Source organism: Oncorhynchus tshawytscha, linkage group LG01, assembly GCF_018296145.1.
Source record: "Oncorhynchus tshawytscha isolate Ot180627B linkage group LG01, Otsh_v2.0, whole genome shotgun sequence".
Classification (NCBI taxonomy): domain Eukaryota; kingdom Metazoa; phylum Chordata; class Actinopteri; order Salmoniformes; family Salmonidae; genus Oncorhynchus; species Oncorhynchus tshawytscha.
Window position 1 is genome coordinate 74,181,194 of NC_056429.1, and position 24,984 is coordinate 74,206,177.

At 44.7% G+C, this 24,984-nt stretch overlaps 1 protein-coding gene across 1 annotated transcript in view; it reads left to right on the forward strand.

The window, feature by feature from the left end:
* Window positions 1-24,984, forward strand: part of LOC121847430 (zinc finger matrin-type protein 4-like) — a 150,558-nt gene that overhangs the window by 23,728 nt on the left and 101,846 nt on the right. The window contains exon 2 of the mRNA XM_042328335.1: window positions 626-803. Coding sequence (XP_042184269.1) covers window positions 626-803 — 178 coding nt within the window. The remainder of the gene's footprint in view (window positions 1-625; window positions 804-24,984) is intronic.

Below are 24,984 nucleotides of genomic sequence, written 5' to 3' on the forward strand. Positions count from 1 at the left end.
AAGAGAAGGAGTGTTGTGAAAAGAAAGAGAAATAGAGAAATAGAGAAAGGGAGAGAAAAAGAGAAAGAAGAGTGAGAGAGAGGGAGGAGGAAAACTGTGCCAACAGATCCTCATCATCCCTCTCCTCCACTCCATTCCCCTCTTCTCTCCTCTCCATAAGACAGTTCAGCAGAGGTGGACAGGAATACGTTCTATACTTTTCTTAATATGTTCTTTCCCTCGTTTCCTCTCTCTCTCTCAATCTCTCTCTCTCTCTCCTCGATCCCTCACACTTTTATTTTAAAGATAATAAAACAATACCACAGTAATGTCTGCAAAAGCACTACAGTAAATACTACAGTATAGTACAGTAATATCTGCAAAAACACTATAGTAAATACTACAGTATACTACAGTCAACAAAAACACTACCGTTTTTTAACTATAGTGATACAACATTATTTATACTAAAGTAAACTAAAGTATTTTCTTATGTGGGACCCCACATATCCAGAGGTGAACAGCATAACTGCTATACTTTGTATGACATGTTTTTTCTCTCTTACTTCTCCTCCCTCCTTCTTCCCCCCCCTCTCTCTCTCCTCGCTCCCCTCCCCTCCATTCCTCTCTCCTCTCCTCCCTTCAGGGCAGTGCAGAGACAGAGGTGGACAGGAATAAGTGCTGTACTTTGTGTAATATGTTCTTCACGTCGGCCATCGTGGCCCAGTCTCACTACCAGGGAAAGACACATGCTAAGAGAGTACGACTGGTACTGGGAGAAACACCCAGCATACCTACTACTACCAACAGCCCTACCACCACAGGTAACACAGATATACATATACGTTTGCACACTCACTCACACATGCGTGCACCCCACACCTCTCCCCAAACGCAAACACGCATACAGACTGATTGAACTGTTTATCTGTTTACATACAGTATATGTGTGGATTTATATTTTAGTGACCTCCTCCCTGTAACACGCACACATTCACCCAGTTTATTTTTCATTTGTGGTAAAACAACAACTCTCATATATCACTCAACAAAGTGTGGGCGTGTGTTTGGGTGTGGGTGTGTGTGTGCATACGTGTTTGTGTGTGTTTGTGTGTCCATTTGTATGCGTACGAAACACAATCCATTCCATTTAACACACATCAGACCAAGGTCATAACCGACACAGCCAACAGATTTAATGGAACTGACCCATTTGTCTACCTATGTGCCAGAACAACAGAGTGCCTTAGGGTACAATGTGCTATTGTACACTGTTCTTTGGATACTTTAGGTTTGTTCTTGCCATTCACATATGCCTGCAAGTGTTTACGGTTAAGTTTAGACATTAATTCAGAATTTTTAAGGTTAGTTAAGGTTAGGGTTTACGTTTTAGAGACTTAAAACGAAAATATAAAAAATGACTTTCTATCGCTGGATTCCAAACATGCAACCTTTGGAATCAGAGGCAGATGCTTGCGCCCATCCACCATCCTCATGCACAATGCCCTAATAAAACCAAAACCTACATGAAGGTAGCAGTGCTCCTGGTTGCCCATAGTGGCCGGTTTCCACATCATCTCCCAACGTTCTCAGATGTACGTTGAATACTGACTTGCCTGGCCATTCAGTGTATCAGCTAAATATTGTGTGTGTGTGTGATGACGATAGCATGACATACAGTGTATTGGCTGAGGAAAGCTTTAATCCGTAATACCATGGGGAAACAGCCATGTCCAATCTTAGTACCCAATAGCTTGGGCAGCATTTCAGCTACAACCTATCTCTCTCCTTCACCTTCACTCTCTTTCGCTCTCTCGCTTTCTCACTCTCTCTCACCCACCAGACACTGTCACGTCCTGACCTTAGTTCCTTTTTTATGTCTCTATTTTAGTTTGGTCAGGGCCTGAGTTGGGGTGGGCATTCTATGTGTTGTTCTATGTTTTTGTATTTCTGTGTTTGGCCAAACCAGGCCAAACACAGAAATACAAAAACATAGAACAACACATAGAATGCCCACCCCCAATCAGAGGCAGCTGTTTATCATTGTCTCTGATTGAGAACCATACTTAGGCAGCCTGTTTTTTCCACTATGATTTGTGGGTAGTTGTTTTCTGTTTTGTGTTTCTGCACCTGACAGGACTGTTTCATTTTCGTTCATTCTCTTTGTTATTTTGTTTTGTGTTCAGTTTAAATAAGAAATAACATGAACACTTACCACGCTGCGCTTTGGTCCACACCTTCTCCATACGACGACCGTTATAGACACTCAGTTCATTTGGCCTGTCCACAACCCCTATTGGAAACCAGCTCTCAATCCTGAACTGATCAATGTTTCTATTGGATTCCACTTTACTCCGAACACGCCAACATAATCCCTGTTAACCACCAAGATCATTACCAGAGTGTTACACACTCACTCACTCATTCACTCATTCACTCACTCATTCATTCACTCACTCACTCACTTACTCATTCATTCACTCATTCACTAATTCACTCACACAGACATGCATTCGCACACACACACACAAACAGAGACAGAGAGAGAGAGAGAGAGAGAGAGAGAGAGGGGTAGGGGTAGGGGTAGGGAAAGAGAAGCACACAGCCAAACCAGTGTCTAGGAAGTGGCATACATTTACAACAGAAAAAAATATATAGAAAAGGAAGTGATCACTGCAGATAGTATTGGATTAAAATTAAAGTTTGGGTTTAACTTTGAAATTACATTGTTCTAAATCAAGTCAAAGTTTATTGGTCGCGTTCACAGATTTGCAGGTGTTATAACAGGTGCAATGAAATGCTTACATTTCTAGTAGTAGAATGTCTCGCAAATAAAATACAAATATACAAATAATCCAAAAAATCTAATCAAGAAATGACAGAGCAGGTCCAATTATCAAATCTACTTCTTGAATGTCAGTTCGATTAGCTCACACACACACACAACGTGTCAGTTTGTTGAAGGCACTTTCAGAGAAGTTGCCAAGGTTTTGTGACAGACAGACCTGGGAGGAAGGAAAGAATGAAAGAGAGAGAAGAAAAGTGGAGGAGGATGGAAGGATAGATCAGGAGAGATTAGAATCAAAAGTAACCTTCAGCACACACACATATCTCTCTCTCACACACACACAACTCTGTCTCACACACACATATCTCTCACTCTCACACACACAGCTCTGTCTCACACACACATATCTCTCACTCTCACACACACAGCTCTGTCTCACACACACATATCTCTCTCACACACACACATATCTCTCTCTCACACACACACAACTCTGTCTCACACACACATATCTCTAACTCTCACACACACAGCTCTTTCTCACACACACATTCTCTCACACACACACCTCTCTCACACACACACACCTCTCTCACACACACACACACACACACACACACACACACACACACACACACCTCTCTCGCACACACACACTTCTCTCGCACACACACACACACCTCTCTCACACATAACTCTCACACACACGCACGTACACACACACATACACACACACACACTCACACACACATCTCTGTTTACACACATATCTCTCTCACACATACATATCTCTTTCTCTCACACACATATCTTTGTCTCACACACACTTATCTTTCACACATACCTCTCTCACACACACACACACACACACACACACACACATATCTCTCACGCACATATCTCTCTCTCACACACACACACATTTTTATTTCACCTTTATTTAACCAGGTAGGCTAGTTGAGAACAAGTTCTCATTTGCAACTGCGACCTGGCCAAGATAAAGCAAAGCAGTGTGTCACAGACAACAACACAGAGTTACACATGGAGTAAACAATAAACAAGCCAATATCACAATAAACAAGTCAATGACACAGTAGAAAAAAGAAAGGCTATATACAGTGTGTGCAAAAGTGTAAAGTCTCTCGTCGGAAGGCATGGACCAAAACGCAGCGTGGTAAGTGTTCATGATACTTTATTACTCAAAAACACTCAAACCAAAATAATAAAGTGAAAAGGTGCCGAGACTAAGCAGAAAATAACTACCCATAAAACACAGGTGGGAAAAAGGCTGCCTAAGTATGATTCCCAATCAGAGACAACGATAGACAGCTGCCTCTGATTGGAAAATACACTCGGCCAAAAACAAAGAAATAGAAAAAATTGAAATAAATAAACTAGAATGCCCACCCTAGTCACGTGACAGTACACCCCCCCCAAGGTGCGGACTCCGGCTGCAAAAGGGGGAGGGTCAGGGTGGGCATTTCTTATGGCGGCGGCTCCGGTGCGGGATGTAGACTCCCCTCCGCCCGCAGATCCCTCCGCTTTGGGGGCGGCCCTGGTGCATGGACTTTCACTGGAGAAACCGAGCCACAGATCATCGAGTCTCCCGCTTGGGGACCGTCGCTGGAGGCTCAGGACTGGGGACCGTCGCGGAGGCTCTGGACCGCGGATCAATGCTGGAGGCTTTGTGCCATGGATCATCACTGCAAGCTTCGTGCCATGGATCATCACTGCAGGCTTCGTGCCATGGATCATCACTGGAGGCTTCGTGCCATGGATCATCACTGGAGGCTTCGTGCCATGGATCATCACTGGAGGCTTTGTACATGGATCCGGAACAGGTCTCACCGGACTGAGGAGATGTACTGGAAGCCTGGTACGTGGAGCTGCCACAACGCATCCTGGCTGGATACTCACTTTAGCTCGGTGAGTGTGGAGAGCTGGCACAGGACTCACTGGGCTATGACGGCGCACTGGAGGCATAATGTGTAGAGCCAGCGCAGGACACACACTGGAATGTGGAGGCGCACCGGAGGTCTGGAGCGCAGCGCTGGCATAACTCATCCTGGCTGGATACCCCCCTTAGCCCGGCAAGTGCGGGGGCTGGAACAGGCCGCACCGGGCTTTGCTGGCGAACCAGGGACACCGTGCGTAGAGCTGGCGCAGGGTAACCTGGGCTGAAGAGATGCACCAGAGGCCAGGAACGCTGAGCCTGCACAATCTGTCCTGGCTGAATGCCCACTCTAGCACGGCCACTGCGGGGAGCTTGCGCAGAGCGCACCGGGCTGTGGATGCGCACTGAAGGCATGGTGCGCAGAACCGGATAGCATGGTGCTTGACCGGTCACTTGCTCCCCACGGTAAGCACGAGGAGTTGGCTCTGAACCCCGACTCTGCCACTCTCCCCGTGTGCCCCACCCCAAAAGAATTAGGAGGCTGCCTCACATGCTTGCCTCGTTGCCGCGACTCCTGGTATCTCCGCCGTTCCTCCCTTGCTGTTTCTGCCTGTTTCCATGGCAGGGTCTTGTCCCCTGCCATAACCTCCTCCCAAGTTCATGAGGTCCTCCACTCACTCTTCTCCCGGGCCCAGGATCCCTGCTCCTCCTGGCCACACTGCTTGTTCCTTTGGTGGTGGGTAGTTCTGTAACGTCTCTCATCGGAAGGCATGGACCAGAACGCAGCGTGGTAAGTGTTCATGATACTTTATTACTCAAAAACACTCTAACCAAAATAACAAAGTGAAAAAACGAAACAGTTCTGTCAGGTGCAGACACTAAACAGTAAAATTACTACCCACAAAACCCAGGTGGGAAAAAGGCTGCCTAAGTATGATTCCCAATCAGAGACAACGGTAGACAGCTGCCTCTGATTGGGAACCACACTCGGCCAAAAACAAAGAAATAGAAAACATAGAAATAAAGAAACTAGAATGCCCACTAGTCACACCCTGGCCTAACCAAAATAGAGAATAAAAGCCTCTCTATGGCCAAGGTATGACAAAACGGCATTAGGAGGTAGGCAATAAATAGGCCATAGGAGCGAATAATTACAATTTAGCAGATTAACATTGGAGTGATAAATGAGCAGATGATGATGTGCAAGTAGAGATACTGGTGTGCAAAAGAGCAGAAAAGTAAATAAAATAAAAACAGTATGGAGATGAGGTAGGTAGATTGGGTGGGCTATTTACAGATGGACTATGTACAGCTGTAGCGATAGGTTAGCTGCTCAGATAGTTGATGTTTACAGTTGGTGAGGGAAATAAAAGTCTCCAAATTCAGCGATTTTTGCAATTTGTTCCAGTCACAGGCAGCAGAGAACTGGAAGGAAAGGCGGCCAAATGATTGTTGGCTTTGGGGATGATCAGTGAGATATACCTGCCGGAACGTGTGCTACGGGTGGGTGTTGTTATCGTGACCAGTGAACTGAGATAAGGTGGAGCTCTCTCACATATCTCTCTCACACATACCTCTCTCTCACACACACATCTCTCTCTCTCACACACATATCTTTGTCTCACACACATATATCTCTCACACATACCTCTCTCACACACATACCTCTCACACACACACACACACACACACACACACACACACACACACACACACACACACACACACACACACACACACACACACACACACACATATATTATCTCTCACACACATATCTCTCTCTCACACACACATATCTCTCTCTCTCACACACACACACATATCGCTCTCTCACACATACCTCTCTCACACACACACATCTCTCTCACACACATATCCTTGTCTCTCACACACAATGTTTCTCTCTCACACACATATCTTTGTCTCACACACACATATCTCTCACACATACCTCTCTCACACACACACACACAAACACACACACATCTTCTCTCTCACACACATATCTTTCTCTCTCTCACACACACATGTATCTCTCTCTCACACATATCACTCTCTCACACAAACATATCTCTCTCTCTCACACACACACATATCTCTCTCTCACACACACATATTTCTATCTCTCACAAACAAACATCTCTCTCACACATACCTCTCTCACACACACATCTCTCTCTCCCACACGCACATATCTCTCTCACACACCTCTCACACACATCTCTCTGTCATGCGCACACACACGTAAGCACACACACACTCTTTCACTCAGGGAGGAGAGCTTTTCCCTAAGTCCACTCAGATACACAGACAAGGTTATAGCTGCAGTAAGATGTAATACTTTCCCTTCCCTTCTTTTTGACGCAAAAATTCTGCGTGGTTACAGGGTTGATTCTGCGTGGTTACAGGGTTAATTATGCGTGGTTACAGGGTTAATTGTGTGTGGTTACAGGGTTAATTCTGTGTGGTTACAGGGTCAATTGTGTGTGGTTACAGGGTTAATTCTGCATGGTTACAGGGTTAATTGTGTGTGGTTACAGGGGTAATTCTGTGTGGTTACAGGGTTAATTCTGTGTGGTTGCAGGTTTAAAACAGAAACAACTCAAAGGGTTACGTTTAGGTATTAATTCCGAGTGGTTGGGGCTATGACTGGGGAAGGCTAAAAACAAAATAGTTAAAATAACGCACTGTTTCCATCAACTATGATCAAGTATTCTTCCAGCTTGCTAGAGCATTGTGAACTATGCACACCGGTTCCAAGCATCACGAATGCTGGGCAAACATTTAAATGTTTTTGTGAGAGCCGAGGAAGGCATAAATCAACGTTCTCAGGACCTTTCCAAATGTCCAAAATTGCTGTCTATTTCTAGTGTCGTAACGTTGCATTAGTTAATGTGACGACTGTTGCTCATCGAATGATTAAACGTTTCTAATTGCGCAATTAACTGAATCAAGCAATTATTAACTCATTAACCTGGGGCACCATGGGAAAACTAGTTTTTATTGAGTTTCTATTTCCCAAACTCAAAGAATATCAGAATATCGATTTTACAACAGCCGCTAATTAACCAGTTACCTCTACAATCTCGTTCTGAACGTCATATAGTCCGTGAATCTGCACTGACCCGGGTCTCACCAATGAGTATTAAGCTTTAATAACAAAACAAAAATGACAAAAATGACAAAGAAGGCATTTCAATCTCTGTGTCTACCCTGTCGTCGGGACGTTGGTATTGAGCGAGGTCGTCTATGTGAATATTTGCCCCCTCTGGTACCATAACAAAAACAGTCTGGTTGGGGAGGTTCAATTGGGTGATGGAGTCATGGCGTTTGTAAGTCATAGTAGCAGACGCGAACGGTGTGTTGACCAACCATCGGTTCCCTACCACCTCCACTTGTGTGGTGGTGGCCCCATCCCTGGCTGTTAGTTTGGCTCCACAGCGTTCTTCGCTGGTGATAGCTTTAATACCACAAAGACGCTCAGTGTTATCCCTGACAATCAGTTTGCTAGGACAGAGGTAGTGGACATCTTTGGTTAGTGTACCCATTAACAGGTTAAGGGTGAGATAGAAATCTGGGTTGTTTTCCTGGTAAGCTACAACTGGGGGCGTGGCAATTTTTACGTGGGTACTGTCACGCCAAAATCCTACATTGAGAACTGTTTTCAATCTGTAGATATTCTCCAGTTCAGCAACCGGCAGCGTCACTAGAAATCCCACTTCATTACGATCAACATCAACGTGTATTGGGATGGCCGACCCCAGACTATAGGCCAAATGAGACTGTAATGGCCTTATCGTCGTTGAAGTAGCTGAGGTCAATATGTTGTGCACCATTTAGAGAGGCACTAGATATGAGGGGATTCTATTCATGGCCAAGTGGTCCATAGAAGAGCTAACTTCACGGAGAAAATCCTCCAGTAACAATCGAACCAATTGGACATCGACATAGTCATGGTTCATGACCTCTGCTAGCTTTCCTACAGACAGGATAGTTTTGTTCAGGAGAGTAGCGTGTGTATGCACCAGAATAGTGTCCTGCAGAGACTTTCCCACATGTTGCAACCTGAGGGCCTGTGCCTTCATCTGCTGCTGGATAAGTGGCATCTCTTCAGTAATCTCCCTAACATTCCTCTTGACTGTGGCTAGACTGACTGCGTTGGCGGCAGTGGTACCTAGGGCAAATAGTGACGCTACGGCTGCCCCTATCGATAGTAGCGCCCCGACGAATCGTTTCTCTCGCCTGGGCTCTGATAGTTCTGACTGAGTAACTGTGAACTTTTGGAGTTGGGCCAACATATGGGCAATGTCTAGCTGGGCGTGCTTAATTGCCTGGCTGGTCCAGTCAGCCCCGGCCCAACTCAGGTGGAATGTGTTGGCGGTACACATTCTCTGCATCTAGGCGGACATACACCCTTCTGCGTGTGTACTCTGCAGTTAGTTATGAGGAGTTCTGGGTAGGGGATCCATATGTGATTACGTCTGCTGGGTTGGTTTTGACCAGGGCGCAGAGTGTCAGGATCAGCCAAAGGAACTCCATCCTACAGAAATGCATAATCAGAGATTGTTGGATTATTTAAGTTATTAGTTTTAGTAAACAAAAAAAATGTTTTGACAACTATTTTTCTGGATTTCTTATTTTGATACAGTACAGCGCAAGACGATATCAATAGTGTCAACAGATGTATATCTGGTAGCTGGGAAGAGAATAAATGATGTTAGGTGCAACGTACTGATCTCCTGGAAGGGATCAGCTGAGGGTACTTAAGAATTCTTAGTACCTCTGACTTTGCTAGGTTTTTATCTATTCGGTGCTGGCTAGCACCCCTTCTATTCCCATGGGGGGAGTGTTTAACTTGATTTGTTTCCGGTGGACCCACTTTAATGTAACGTTTTGGCGACCTTTGCTGGTTGTGATCTGGTAAGCTACAGGTGATTGCTTCACCACAATCTCGTGTGGCCCCGTCCAGTGGGGCAGGAACTTTGTTGCAACGGCCGCGGGTTTGGTGTATATGTAGTACCACACCTTATCCCCGACCTCAAACACCTGGTGTGAGGCCTTTTTGTCATAATAGGTCTTGTCACCTTCTGCACTTCTTACCAACTGTCCTTGAGCATACGCAAAGGTAGTCTGGAGATGGTTCCGCAGGTCGGTCACGTATTGATGAGCCGTGTAGGCGGTGGCTGCGGCGACATCTCCCGGTTGGTACAGGAGATGCAGTGGAAGCATCATTTGCCGGCCCGTCATCATCTCGAAGGCTGTTTTTCCTGTAGACCTGTTGCGTCTGGCTCTGATCGCCATCCGTACCAATGGGAGTTTGAGGTCCCAATCTTTGTGGTTGGCTGCCACATACTTCCTCAAGATTCTGACGATTGTTTGGTTGCTCCTTTCTACCCTGCCCAAGCTCCTAGGGTGGTATGCGATGTGGAGTTTAGCTTTGACTCCCAGAAGCCTCCACAGTTCGGTCATTACAGCTGCCGAAAAGTGGGTTCCTCTGTCGCTGTCAACGGTTTCTCCTGGCAGGCCGAAACGACTGAAAACGTGGTTTAGCAGAAGAACGGCCGTGGTTTCCGCTGTGTCATTGGTCGCGGGCAGGCACTACACCCACTTTGTGAATGTGCAAGTCACTGTGAGGAGATACTTGTTGCCTCTGGCTGACCTGGCAACTGGGCCGATCCAGTCGATCTGGATCGAGCTCCAGGGGTAAGACACACCCTTGCATTGTAGGGGTGCTCTGTGAAGTGGCTTGGAGGGTTGAAACTGGCAGCAAACTAGACACCCCCTCGCGTATTGTGCCACGTCTTGTTCCATGTGAGGCCAGTAGGCCACCTGTCGCAATGTTTCACATGTAGCCTTGACCCCCCTATGGCCTCCACCTGGCTCGTCGTGGGCCTGGGTTATCATTATCCCCCTCTGTGTATTAGGAACCACCCACCTTCGAGCAGTGTCGGTTTCTGAAACATACACCAGTAGGTCATCTACAAGTGTGAGGTGCTGTTTAGTTGCATAGAGTGAACACAAGTCGTGTGAACCTGCCAAAGCCAGTTCGGACACTGGGTGGTTGACAGGATCTGACAGGAACGCCATCAAAGTGGCGAGGGACTCACCTTGGTGTTGCATTGCTACCAGGTCGCCATTCAGGAATTAATGCGTTAGCAACACATTATGTTCGTGGAAAGACGTTTTCTGTGGTGCTACATGGCTATGCGTTACCGCAGACACCATAGCTTCCTCAGTGTTTTTTTTTTCGTCTCGAGCATCAAACACCCAAGGGGTGCCATGCTGTTGGCATGGTCGTTGGCAAGTTTGTCACGACCAGGTGATTTGGAGTGTCCTTTGACTTTCTTTCAATGCACTTGTATGTCGTGTTTGGTGATGAGGTCATCACAAGCTAGGATGAGTTATTTGTTTTTCACCTCTTTACCACTTGATGTAGTCATGTGCTTTTGTTTCCAAAACGGAAAGTGGCATAAGAAGGTGAGTCTCGCGTAGTTTGAGTCGGAGCAGATCGCCAGGTCTGACAATTCGTGTTTCACTGCCGTTTGCAGGGTTATCAGCACTTCTGCAAACTAGCTGGTCTTGTTGCCAAGCTGAAATTGAAGTGGTTTGCGCAGAATGTCGTTGGCACATACCAATCCCACCCCAGCTTGCAAGTGGTCTATATGGCGGTAAGAACAGCCATCTTCAATTGCCATCGGCATTTCAAGACACACGTTCTCTTCGAAGTAGTGATGGTTCGAAGGCAATGGCGGAGCGATGTCACGCGGGGGTGGAGCGGAGTCGGTTTCATCGTCACCACAGCGTTGACACCCCGCCAAGCACTGCTTTTGCGTAGTTGATTACTACATCATGGCTCTGTAGCGTCATAAGCCAAGCCGCTATCCTGCTGTTGTGTACAGCATCCTCACAGATTCGTTGGCTTTTCAGAAAAGACACAGGCTGGGGACATGGTAGGCTTTCACAATGCTGTAAAAATGTCTCCCTAAATACCCTTAAGCTGGTAGAACAGATGTAATGTATTAATCAATTTGAATGATTAGTCAACCCAATATAGGCTACAGGGATTAGCTTTAATTAACCTGAAATAGTTGCTATCTCTAAGTTAATGTGGAACAGTTTAACCATGTCTCATTGGTTAGAACACATTCGTTTGTGTTTTATTCCCATATTCAACCCCGAAAGGTAGTGTATAAATTGAATGTATGTATAAAATTGAAAGACAATATTATCCAATCAGTTGAGACTGGTTTGATATCCTACAGCGTAACCTGAATTATTTCACGAAAAATGACTGGCGATTTGTCGCCAGAGGTTACTGATAGCGCAAGCTGAGATCTCACAGGATTCCCGCCTGGCGCGAGAATTCCCTATGAACAAAGGAGAAAACAAAAATGGCTGCTGCCCTTTGTTAGCTTAGCATCTGGCGCAATGCTTAGCTTTCCTTGAGCGGGGTTTCCACCTCGCCGCACAAGGGAAGTTCCCTCCAACAAGGGAACGGGTTTACTAGGTGACGTCTCATGTTCCACCCTTATAGCATTCAGTGCCACCTCCCTACACACTGGCTTTCGTCAGAAATACCACAGGGGTGGTTCTCTCCAGACCCGTATCTGGGTGCCAATGAAAGTCACACACACAGACGCTTCTCTCCCGCACTAGTCCTGCCTATAGCTATTAATGGTATATACACTGCTCAAAGAAATAAAGGGAACACTAAAATAACACATCCTAGATCTGAATGAATGAAATATTCTTATGAAATACTTTTTTCTTTACATAGTTGAATGTGCTGACAACAAAATCACACAAAAATGATCAATGGAAATCAAATTTATCAACGCATGGAGGTCTGGATTTGGAGTCACACTCAAAATGAAAGTGGAAAACCACACTACAAGCTGATCCAACTTTGATGTAATGTCCTTAAAACAAGTCAAAATGAGGCTCAGTAGTGTGTGTGGCATCCACGTGCCTGTATGACCTCCCTACAACGCCTGGGCATGCTCCTGATGAGGTGGCGGATGGTCTCCTGAGGGATCTCCTCCCAGACCTGGACTAAAGCATCCGCCAACTCCTGGACAGTCTGTGGTGCAACGTGGCGTTGGTGGATGGAGCGAGACATGATGTCCAAGATGTGCTCAATTGGATTCAGGTCTGGGGAATGGGCGGGCCAGTCCATAGCATCAATGCCTTCCTCTTGCAGGAACTGCTGACACACTCCAGCCACATGAGGTCTAGCATTGTCTTGCATTAGGAGGAACCCAGGGCCAACCGCACCAGTATATGGTCTCACAAGGGGTCTGAGGATCTCATCTCGGTACCTAATGGCAGTCAGGCTACCTCTGGCGAGCACATGGAGGGCTGTGCGGCCCCCCAAAGAAATGCCACCCCACACCATGACTGACCCACCACCAAACCGGTCATGCTGGAGGATGATGCAGGCAGCAGAACGTTCTCCACAGCGTCTCCAGACTCTGTCACGTCTGACACATGTGCTCAGTGTGAACCTGCTTTCATCTGTGAAGAGCACAGGGCGCCAGTGGCAAATTTTCCAATCTTGGTGTTCTCTGGCAAATGCCAAACGTCCTGCACGGTGTTTGGCTGTAAGCACAACCCCCACCTGTGGACGTCGGGCCCTCATACCACCCTCATGGAGTCTGTTTCTGACCGTTTGAGCAGACACATGCACATTTGTGGCCTGCTGGAGGTCATTTTGCAGGGCTCTGGCAGTGCTCCTCTTGCTCCTCCTTGCACAAAGGCGGAGGTAGCTGTCCTGCTGCTGGGTTGTTGCCTTCCTACGGCCTCCTCCACGTCTCCTGATGTACTGGCCTGTCTCCTGGTAGCGCCTCCATGCTCTGGACACTACGCTGACAGACACAGCAAACCTTCTTGCCACAGCTCGCATTGATGTACCATCCTGGATGAGCTGCACTACCTGAGCCACTTGTGTGGGTTGTAGACTCTGTCTCATGCTACCACTAGAGTGAAAGCACCTCCAGCATTCAAAAGGGACCAAAACATCAGCCAGGAAGCATAGGAACTGAGAAGTGGTCTGTGGTCACCACCTGCAGAACCACTCCTTTATTGGGGGTGTCTTGCTAATTGCCTATTCCATTTGCACAACAGCATGTGAAATGTATTGTCAATCAGTGTTGCTTCCTAAGTGGACAGTTTGATTTCACAGAAGTGTGATTGACTTGGAGTTACATTGTGTTGTTTAAGTGTTCCCTTTATTTTTTTGAGCAGTGTATGTATCTTGTTACACAATTGGTATGGAATTAACCCAACAGCGCGGCCTCGTCCGATATTAGATTCCTCACAGGGGGAACAAATATGTTGTGACGTTGTGTTAGTTAATGTGATGACTGTTGCTCATCGAATGATTAAAAGTTTCTAATTGCGTGATTAACTGAATCAAGCAATTATTAACACATTAACCTGGGGCACCATGGGAAAACTAGTTTTTATTGAGTTTCTATTTCCCAAATTAACTCAAAGAATATCAGAATATCGATTTTACAACAGCCACTCATTAACCAGTAACCTCTACAATCTCGTTCTGAACGTCGTATAGTCTGTGAATCTGCACTGACCCGGGTCTCACCAATAAGTATTAACCTTTAATAACAAAACAAAAATGACATACATTTTCATATTCCATCTATTGTCATGACCACCATTGTGGCTGACAGAAACCATTGTTCCAAAGTCCCTTTATTTCATGTTTAATGTTCTGAGGCTGGTTCTCCATAGTAACAGGACAAAGGAATTTGCCTGTGGCCTGAGATTTACCAGGGGCGTGAGGGGTCATAAAACCCCCACATCTTCAGACCCCTAGATCTCTCCTCCTCTGTTGGGGTTGAGAGATAATCTGTAGGGTTATGGTCTCCTGTAACCTGACCTGATCAGGACAGTCATGACACTAGTGATCAGTCTGGACAGCTATCTAAACACACACATAGCCAGAGATGTAAAGAGAGGTAGAGAGTGGATGATGAAACGATGGAATGGGAAAAGGGCCATTAAGAACCTCTGCCTCCCCTCTCTGTCAATTTTTATTTAATTTATTTAACCTTTATTTAAACTAGGCAAGTCAGTTAAGAACACATTTTTATTTACAATGACTCACCCATCCCATCTCTGCTCGGTCTGTAAGTGCAGTCCTCCTCCTCTTCCTCCTCCTCCTCCTCCTGTCTCTCTCTCTCTCGATCTCTCTCTCTTGTTCTCTCTCTCTCTCTCTCTCTCTCTCTCTCTCAGTTCAATTCGTAGATGGTTTATTGGCATGGGAAACATATGTTTACATTGCCAAAGCAATCTCTCTCTCTGTCTCTCTCTCTTTCTCTCTCTCTCTGTCTCTCTCCCCCCTCCGATTTTCATTGTCATGCACTCCAATCCCTCTGTAAAAAGCACTTTCTTCTGCTTTACTGTGCACAGATATTGAAAAAAGCGAGTGATATAAAAGGAGGGTGGAGAACAACAAGGTCTCTCTCCCTGTTGCTGCTCAGCATATGTTGTTCCTTTGAACTGTCAGCACATCGAACCCTACTGTTGCTCTCACAGCCATAACCACAAGCACACACATACATACACAAACACATACACACACATACACACAGACAAGCATGCAGGCACGTACTAGCTTTTATCTCAAATACACACACTCTTCCTTTGTCTCTCTCTCTATATATATATTCCCCCTCTCACAACTACTTCAGCTGTAGTTCTTTTCTCCTCTCTGGAGGACAGGAATTAATAATTCTCTCTGTTTCTCTCGTGTGTGTTTGTGTGTGTGTGTGTTTTTTTGTGCGTGCGTACGTGCATGCATAAGTGTATTTGCCTGCGTTTGCTTGTGTGTGTGTGTGTGTGTATGTGTGTGTGTGGATTTGCGTATGTATTTGCGTGCGTGTGTGCATATGAGTGTGAGTTGGTGAGAGGTACAGAGACACAGCCCTAGATACTGTAACTATGTGAACAAGGACCCATTTAGCCAAAGTATTTCTAACTAACGAGCTCACGGCATTACCAACAAATGCACACACTCCTCTCTCTCTGTGTTCAAAAACACACACCTAAGCAGGGTTGGTTTAGGTCACTTTCTTAATCTAATTGGTTAGAGTTACCTGCCCAAGACTGTAATCAGTAACGTAACTTTTAGATTACCCAAACTCAGTAATGTAATTTGATTACTTTCCTCTTAAGAGGCATTAGAAGAAGACAAAAATGTATGTTACCAATTGAACCACATCTATTGCAGGATAAATCAATGTCAGAGTTTACATAGCTGGCCATATATGGATGTTAAATTTTACTTTATGTGTTGGTTATGTAGGCTTTTTCTAACCAATCGCTTTCTACTACATATAATAATACGATTAAGTAATATCTTTACATTAAAACACAAAGTCTATCAGAATTACAGTCAATCCAATACATGTTATACCCCTTAATCTTCAAGAACAGGACTTGGAAATATGGAAGATTAGTCAAATTGTTTTACCTGAGCATAACCCCGAAACGAAGGATTTATTAGCCAGCCTTACTCTGTTGTTTATGATGTGGTTGTCATGGAGGACTGATTGGGCTCATTGATTCAATTTGAAAAATAAATGCTGCGCTCATGGAATGGCATGCTTTGAGCACTACTGAAAAGTGCTATTTACACGTGAAAAAGTAATGCTATATGCTGCATTTGCTATAGGACTATTGTTTACCTTCTTGTTGGTGACACTTTGATATCTTGATAATATGCAGCTGTTTAAAGGGCAAATCCACAGATGAAACAATAACAAAACGGTCGCCCCGCCTCTGTTTTGGTAAAAAGCTGAGGGATAGGTAAGGAGAAATGTAACCACTCTCAGATTAATAGACAGCTATGGATGCAAGGACTGACCATCCATGATATCAACATTATTGTTTTAACCATGTATTGAGGCTGTACAGTGTTCGTTTACAATTACAATGTTTACAAACATTGGAGAAAAACAAGCTTATATTTTGGGTTTTCATGGAGTGTGACAATTGAACTAAGCTCATGAGGCATTAATAAGTTACAGTTGAATGATTTATTTCAGCTTTTCTTTCTTTCATCACGTTCCCAGTGGGTCAGAAGTTTACATACACTCGATTAGTATTTGGTAGCATTGACTTTAAATTGTTTAACTTGGGTCAAACGTTTCCGGTAGCCTTCCACAAGCTTCCCACAATAAGTTGGGTGAAGTTTGGCCCATTCCTCCTGACAGAGCTGGTGTAACTGAGTCAGGTTTGTAGGCCTCCTTGCTCACACTCGCTTTTTCAGTTCTGCCCAAAAATGTTATATGGGATTGAGGTCAGAGCTTTGTGATGGCCACTCCAATACCTTGACTTTGTTGTCCTAAAGCCATTTTGCCACAACTTTGGAAGTATGCTTGGGGTCATTATCCATTTGGAAGAACCATTTGTGACCAAGCTGTAACTTCCTGACTGATGTCTTGAGATGTCGCTTCAATATACCCACATCATTTTCCTACCTCATGATGCCATCTATTTTGTGAAGTGCACCAGTCCCTCTTGCCGCAAAGCACCCCCACAACATGATGCTGCCAACCCCGTGCTTCACGTTTGGGATGGTGATCTTCGGCTTCAAATCAAATCAAATGTTATTTGTCACATACACATGGTTAGCAGATGTTAATGCGAGTGTAGCGAAATGCTTGTGCTTCTAGTTCCGACAATGCAGTAATAACCAACAAGTAATCTAACTAACTATTCCAAAACTACTGTCTTATACACAGTGTAAGGGGATAAAGAATATGTACATAAGGATATATGAATGAGTGATGGTACAGAGCAGCATAGGCAAGATACAGTAGATGGTATCGAGTACAGTATATACATATGAGATGAGTATGTAAACAAAGTGGCATAGTTAAAGTGGCTAGTGATACATGTATTACATAAGGATGCAGTCGATTATATAGAGTACAGTATATACGTATGCATATGAGATGAATAATGTAGGGTAAGTAACATTATATAAGGTAGCATTGTTTAAAGTGGCTAGTGATATATTTACATAATTTCCCATCAATTCCCATTATTAAAGTGGCTGGAGTTGAGTCAGTGTCAGTGTCAGTGTGTTGGCAGCAGCCACTCAATGTTAGTGGTGGCTGTTTAACAGTCTGATGGCCTTGAGATAGAAGCTGTTTTTCAGTCTCTCGGTCCCAGCTTTGATGCACCTGTACTGACCTCGCCTTCTGGATGATAGCGGGGTGAACAGGCAGTGGCTCGGGTGGTTGTTGTCCTTGATGATCTTTATGGCCTTCCTGTAACATCGGGTGGTGTAGGTGTCCTGGAGGGCAGGTAGTTTGCCCCCGGTGATGCGTTGTGCAGACCTCACTACCCTCTGGAGAGCCTTACGGTTGTGGGCGGAGCAGTTGCCGTACCAGGCGGTGATACAGCCCGCAAGCCCCCCCCTTTTTCCTCCAAAAATAAGGATGGTCATAATGGCCAAACAGTTCTATTTTTGTTTCATCAGACCAGAGGACATTTCTCCAAAAGTTCGATCTTTGTCCCCATGTGCAGTTGCAAACCCTAGTCTGGCTTTTTTATGGTGATTTTGTAGCAGTGGCTTCTTCCTTGCTGAGCAGCCTTTCAGGTCATGTCGCTATAGGACTCGTTTTACTGTGGATTTATATACTTTTGTACCTGTTTCTTCCAGCATCTTCACAAGGTACTTGGCTGATGTTCTGGGAATGATTTGCACTTTTCTCACAAAACTACGTTCATCTCTAGGACACAGAACGTGTCTCCTCCTGAGCGATATGACGCTGTGTGGTCCCATGGTGTTTATACTTGCGCACTATTGTTTGTACAGATGAACGTGGTACCTTCAGGCGTTTGGAAATTGCTCCCAATGATTAACCAGACTTGTGGAGGGCTTCAATGTTTTTCTGAGGTCATGGCTGATTTCTTTTGTTTTTCCCATGATGTCAAGCACAGAGGCACTTAGTTTGAAGGTAGGCCTTGAAATTCTTCCACAGGTACACCTCCAATTGACTCAAATTATGTCAATTAGTCTATCAGAACCTTCTAAAGCCATGACATAATTTTCTGGAATATAGATACAGTCAACTTAGTGTATGTAAACTTCTGACCCACTGGAATTGTGATAGAGTGAATTATAAGTGAAATTATCTCTGTAAGCAATTGTTGAAAAAATAACTTGCACAAAGTAGATGTCCTAACCTACTTGCCAAAACTACAGTTTGTTAACAAGAAATTTGTCGAGTGGTTGAAAAACAAGTTTTAATGACTCCAACCTAAGTGTATGTAAACTTCCGACTTCAACTGTATATATAAGTCAAAAAAATGGATGTAGCAACTATAGATTGCCGCTTTAAGTCTATCAAAAGTGTGTGAGTTTGAGCATGTGTCCATTAGGCCTACAGTATGGATTTTGTTTTTTATCAGCATTAATTAGATTGAGCAATACAAGTCCTCTTTTTGTTCCATAGGCTGGGATTTGCACTATGCAGCTGTTTCAAGAACACATTTTTCACTGGCTGTCCACTGGTTTCAAAAACAATATTTGATAGGCAGCTTAAACTTCTTGAATTCAACCATTATTGTGTTCAAATACACATTTAGATTTGTGAACAGAAAGCAGCCACAATTCACAAGACTCAAATATCGAAATAAGAGAGCAGAAGTGTGATTCACATCAATGTGCTATGTAGATGTCAATAATAAGTGATATCCGTATCGCCTTAGACTACACCACTGCTGTCATCCTTACCTCTAAGTGTTTATTCATCTCTGGATGCCGACAGCAGTCGCACCATTGGAAGACATACCTTGGTCTGTAGCCTACAAAAGCCTGTTCCTGCTCTTTTCCCACGATCGATTAAACACATTTGGTGTGTCATCATAGTGGTCTCTGACTTGTGGTCAGACTCGCTCAGGTGGAACAAACTTAAATTTGCACGTTTTTTCAATGATGATTTGAATGTCACTGAGAAAACAACTGTCACAAGATTTATTTTTTAAGTAATCATCTCGTTTTTCAAAAGAATCTGTAATCTGATTACAATATTTTTGCTGGTAACGTAACTGATTACAGTTACCATGTTTTGGTAATCCCTTACATGTAACGGATTTCATGTAATGCGTTACTCAACCAACCCTGCACCTAAGACATGGACAAGGCAATGATGTATCCTACAGAGCCATCAGATATATTATACCGATATACACTGAGTATACAAAACATTGAGAACACTTGCTCTTTCCGTGACTGATAAAATCATTTATATGTTGAAAGATAATGATTAAATAATTCCACTCTGAAACCTTATAATTGTATGAAATTGATTAGAATCATAAAATTATAATCTGATGATGTGTGTAGTTTTAGTCAGAATTAGATTAAACAATGTATCTGTATAGTGGAAAAACACAGACTGTCTGAGCAAGGCTTAGTTTAGGATTTGAACTTGTGTGTGCCTAAGAAAATACCGAAGAACAATTCAACTGTGTTTGAACCGACCTGGCTAGGCCTCTGAGAAACCTTTGATAGCATAGGGAGTACTACTCAAGGTTTCCCTAATCTCGGGGGAATGGAACTGTCAGCTGGGTAGTGATACACAGTGGTGAGAACTATGGAGAAGGATAAAACTCACCTACTGTTTGTGTGCGCAGCTATAAAATGGGTGTGAATAATGGACTTCAGAGCGCTCTCGTGAATAAACTGTACTATCTTTGACTAATTATTATTAAACCCATGGTCTTCCAGATCTCGGGGATTGGTCAGAGCTATTGATTGTCAGTTATTATCATTGGGATTGAAATTTCTCGTGACAATGACATAGACTGGCCAGGTGAATACAAGTGAAGACTGTGATCCCTTATTGATGTCACCTGTTAAATCCACATCAATTAGTGTAGATGAAGGAGGGGAAACAGATTAAAGAATGATTTTTAAGCCTTCAGACAGTTGAGACATGGATTGTGTATGTGTGCCATTCATGTAAGTGCCTTTGAACGGGTTATGGTAGTAGGTGCCAGGCGCGCTGGTTTGTGTCAAGGACTTCAACGCTGCTGGGTTTTTCCTGTCCCAACGAATTGAAGCTGTCATGAGGGCAAAAGGAAGGTGGTGGAGGGTGCAACTCAATATTAGGAAGATATTCCTAATGTTTGGTATACTCAGTGTACGACTGACAATGTCAAATATGTGATGAAGATGTGAAGTGGAAAATGAAAGGTATTTTCTGAGTAGCACTCTAAAGACACTAGCACTGTGTAGATGGCAGAACTAGACAGTTTGACAAGCCATCTTGCATCATAGCTTTCTCACACTACAGTATTTGGCTATGTACCTAACAAACCACTCTCTCTGCTTTCACTAAGCACATCTTCAACAATGACCCACAAGCATGCTTTGGACCACTGCTACTCCAACCTGCTACTCCAACTTGCACGATGCATACAAGGTCCTCCCTCGGTAAATCCGACCACGACTCCATCTTGCTCCTAATGTCCTATAGGCATAAACTCAAACAGGATGTAACCATGACTAGAACCATTCAATGCTGGTCTGACCAATCGGAATCTACGCTTCAAGATTGCTTTGCTCACGGACACTGTGAAAAGTTCCGGACAGTCTCAGAGAATAACATCGATCCATACGCTGACTCAGTGAGTGAGTTTTTAAGGAAGTGCATTGACGATGTTGTACCCACTATAAAAACCTACCTTAAACAAAACCATGGATGGCTGTTGGCATTCGTGCAAACTGAAAGTGTGAACCACCTACTTTAACCACGGAAAGAGGACTGGGCATATGGCTGAATATAAGCACTGTAGTTATTCCATCCGCAAGGCAATCAAACAAGCGAAATGTTGGTATTGGGAAAAAGTCGCAATTCAACAGCTCAGACACGAGATGTAAGTGACAGGGCTTACAGGTAATTATGGACTACAAAAAGAAACCTGCCAAGTCATGGTCACCAACGTATTGCTTCCAGACAAACTAAATACCTTCTTTACCCACTTTGAGGATAATACAGTGCCACTGATGCAGCCCGCTAAGAAGGACTGCGGGCCAGCCCTCTCTTTCTCCGTGGCCAACGTGAGTAAAACATTTAAATGTGTTAACCCTCACGAGTCTGCTGGCCCAGGCGGCATCCCTAGTCGCGTCCACAGAGCATGTGCAGACCAGCTGGCTGGTGTGTTTATGGACATATTCAATCTCTCCCTATCCCAGTCTGCTGTCCCCACATGCTTCAAGATGGCCACTATTGTTCCTGTACCCAAGAAGGCAAAGATAACTGAACTAAATGACTATCGCCCCAGAGCACTCACTTCTGTCATCATGAAGTGCTTTGAGAGACTAGTCAAGGATCATATCACTTCCACTTTACCTGCCACCCTAGACCCACTTCAGTTTGCACAACGCCCCAACAGGTCCACAGACGATTCAATCACCATCAGACTGCACACTGCCCTATCCCATCTAGACAAGAGGAATACCTATGTAAGAATTCTGTTCCTTGACTACAGCTCAGCATTCAACACCATAGTACCATCCAAGCTCATCATTAAGCTGGAGGCCCTGGGTCTCAACCCCGCCCTGTGCAATTGGGTCCTGGACTTTCTGACGGGCCTCCCCGAGGTTGTGAAGGTAAGAAACAACACCTCCACTTCGCTGACCCTCAACACTGGGGCCCCACAAGGGCGCGTCCTCAGCCCCCTCCTGTACTGCATGGCCATGCACGCCTCCAACTCAATCATCAAGTTTGCAGACACAACAATAGTGGGTTGATTACCAACAACGACGAGATGGCCTACAGGGAGGAGGTGAGGGAACTCGGAGTGTGGTGTCAGGAAAACAACCTCTCACTCAACGTTAACAGAACAAAGAAGATGATCGTGGACTTCAGGTAACAGCAGAGGGAGTACCCCCCCCCCATCCACATCGAAGGGACAGTAGTGGAGAAGGTAGAAAGTTTTAAGTTCCTAGGTGTACACATCACAGACAAACTGAAATGGTACACCCACACAGAGTGTGGTGAAGAAGGAGCATTGCCTCTTCAACCTCAGGAGGCTGAAGACATTTGTCTTGTCACCTAAAACCCTGACAAACATTTACAGATGCATAATCGAGAGCATCCTGTCAGGCTGTATCACCGCCTGATATGGCAACTGCACCGCCCAAAACCGCAAGGCTCTCCAGAATATGGTGCGGTCTGCACAATGCATCACCGGGGGCAAACTACCTGCGCACCAGGACACCTACAGCACCCGATGTCGCAGGAAGGCCAAAAAGATAACCAAGGACAACAACCACCCGAGCCACTGCCTGTTCACCCTGCTACCATCCAGAATGCGAGGTCAGTACAGGTGCATCAAAGCTGGGACCGAGAGACTGAAAAACAGTTTCTATCTCAATGCCATCAGACTGCTAAACAGCAATAACTAACTCAGAGAGGCTGCTGCCTACATTTTTATTTATTTTTATTTCACCTTTATTTAACCAGGTAAGCTAGTTGAGAACAAGTTCTCATTTACAACTGCGACCTGGCCAAGATAAAGCAAAGCAGTGTGACACAAACAACAACACAGAGTTACACATTGAATAAACAAGCGTACAGTCAATAACACAATAGAAAAAAATTAAGTCTATATACAGTGTGTGCAAATGGTGTGAGGAGGTAAGGCAATAAATAGGCCATAGTAGCGAAGTAATTACAATTTAGCAAATTAACACTGGAGTGATAGATGAGCAGATGATGATGAGCAATTTGAAATACTGGTGTGCAAAAGAGCAGAAAAGTAAATCAAAACAATATGGGAATGAGGTAGGTAGATTGGGTGGGCTATTTACAGATGGACTATGTACAGCTGCAGCGAATGGTTAGCTGCTCAGATAGCTGATGTTTAAAGTTCGTGAGGGAAATGTAAGTCTCCAGCTTCAGCGATTTTTGCAATTCGTTCCAGTCATTGGCAGCAGAGAACTGGAAGGAAAGGCAGCCAAAGTAGGTGTTGGCTTTGGGGATGACCAGTGAGATATACTTGCTGGAGCGCGTGCTACGGGTGGGTGTTGTTATCGTGACCTGTGAGCTGGGATAAGAAGGAGCTTTACCTAGAATCGACTTATAGATAACCTGGAGCCAGTGGGTCTGGCGACGAATATGTAGCGAGGGCCAGCCGACTAGAGCATACAGGTTGCAGTGGTGGGTGGTATAAGGGGCTTTGGTAACAAAACGGATGGCACTGTGATAGACTGCATCCAGTTTGCTGAGTAGAGTATTGGAAGCTATTTTGTAACTGACTTCGACGAAGTCAAGGATTGGTAGAATAATCCGTTTTACGAGGGTATATTTGGTGGCGTAAGTGAAGGAGGCTTTATTGCGAAATAGGAAGCTGATTGTTCATTACATTTTGGATTGGAGGTGTTTAATATGAGTCTGGAAGGAGAGTTTACAGTCTAGCCAGACACCTAGGTATTTGTAGTTGTCCACATATTCTAAGTTAGAACCGTCTAGAGTAGTGATGCTAGTCAGGCGGGCGTGTGCGGGCAGCGAAGGGTTGAAAAGCATGCGTTTGGTTTTACTAGCGTTTAAGAGCAGTTGGAGGCCACAGAAGGAGTGTTGTATGGCATTAAGGCTCGTTTGGAGGTTTGTTAACACAGTGTCCAAAGAAGGGCCAGATGTATATAGAATGGTGTCATCTGCGTAGAGGTGGATCAGAGAATCACCCGCAGGAAGAGCAACATTGTTGATATATACAGATAAAAGAGTCGGCCCGACAATTGAACCCTGTGGTACCCCCATAGAGACTGCCAGAGGTCCAGACAACAGGCCCTCTGATTTGACACACCTAACTCTGTCTGAGAAGTAGTTGGTTAACCAGGCAAGGCAGTCATTAGAGAAACCAAGGCTGTTGAGTCTGCCAATAAGAATACGGTGATTGACAGAGTCAAAAGCCTTGGCCAGGTCGATGAAGACGGCTGCACAGTGCTGTCTTTTATCGATGGCGGTTATGATATAATTTAGTACCTTGAGCGTGGCTGAGGTGCACCCGTGACCAGCTCGGAAACCGGATTGCACAGCGGAGAAGATACGGTGGGATTCGATTCGATCTTTAGAATACTTTAGATAGGCAGGGCAGGATGGATATAGGTCTATAACGGTTCGGGTCTAGAGTGTCACCCCCTTTTGAAGAGGGGTATGACCGTGGCAGCTTTCCAATCTTTAGGGATCTTGGATGATACAAAAGAGAGGTTTAACAGACTGGTAATAGGGATTGCAACAATGTCGGCAGATAATGTTAGAAAGAGAGGGTCCAG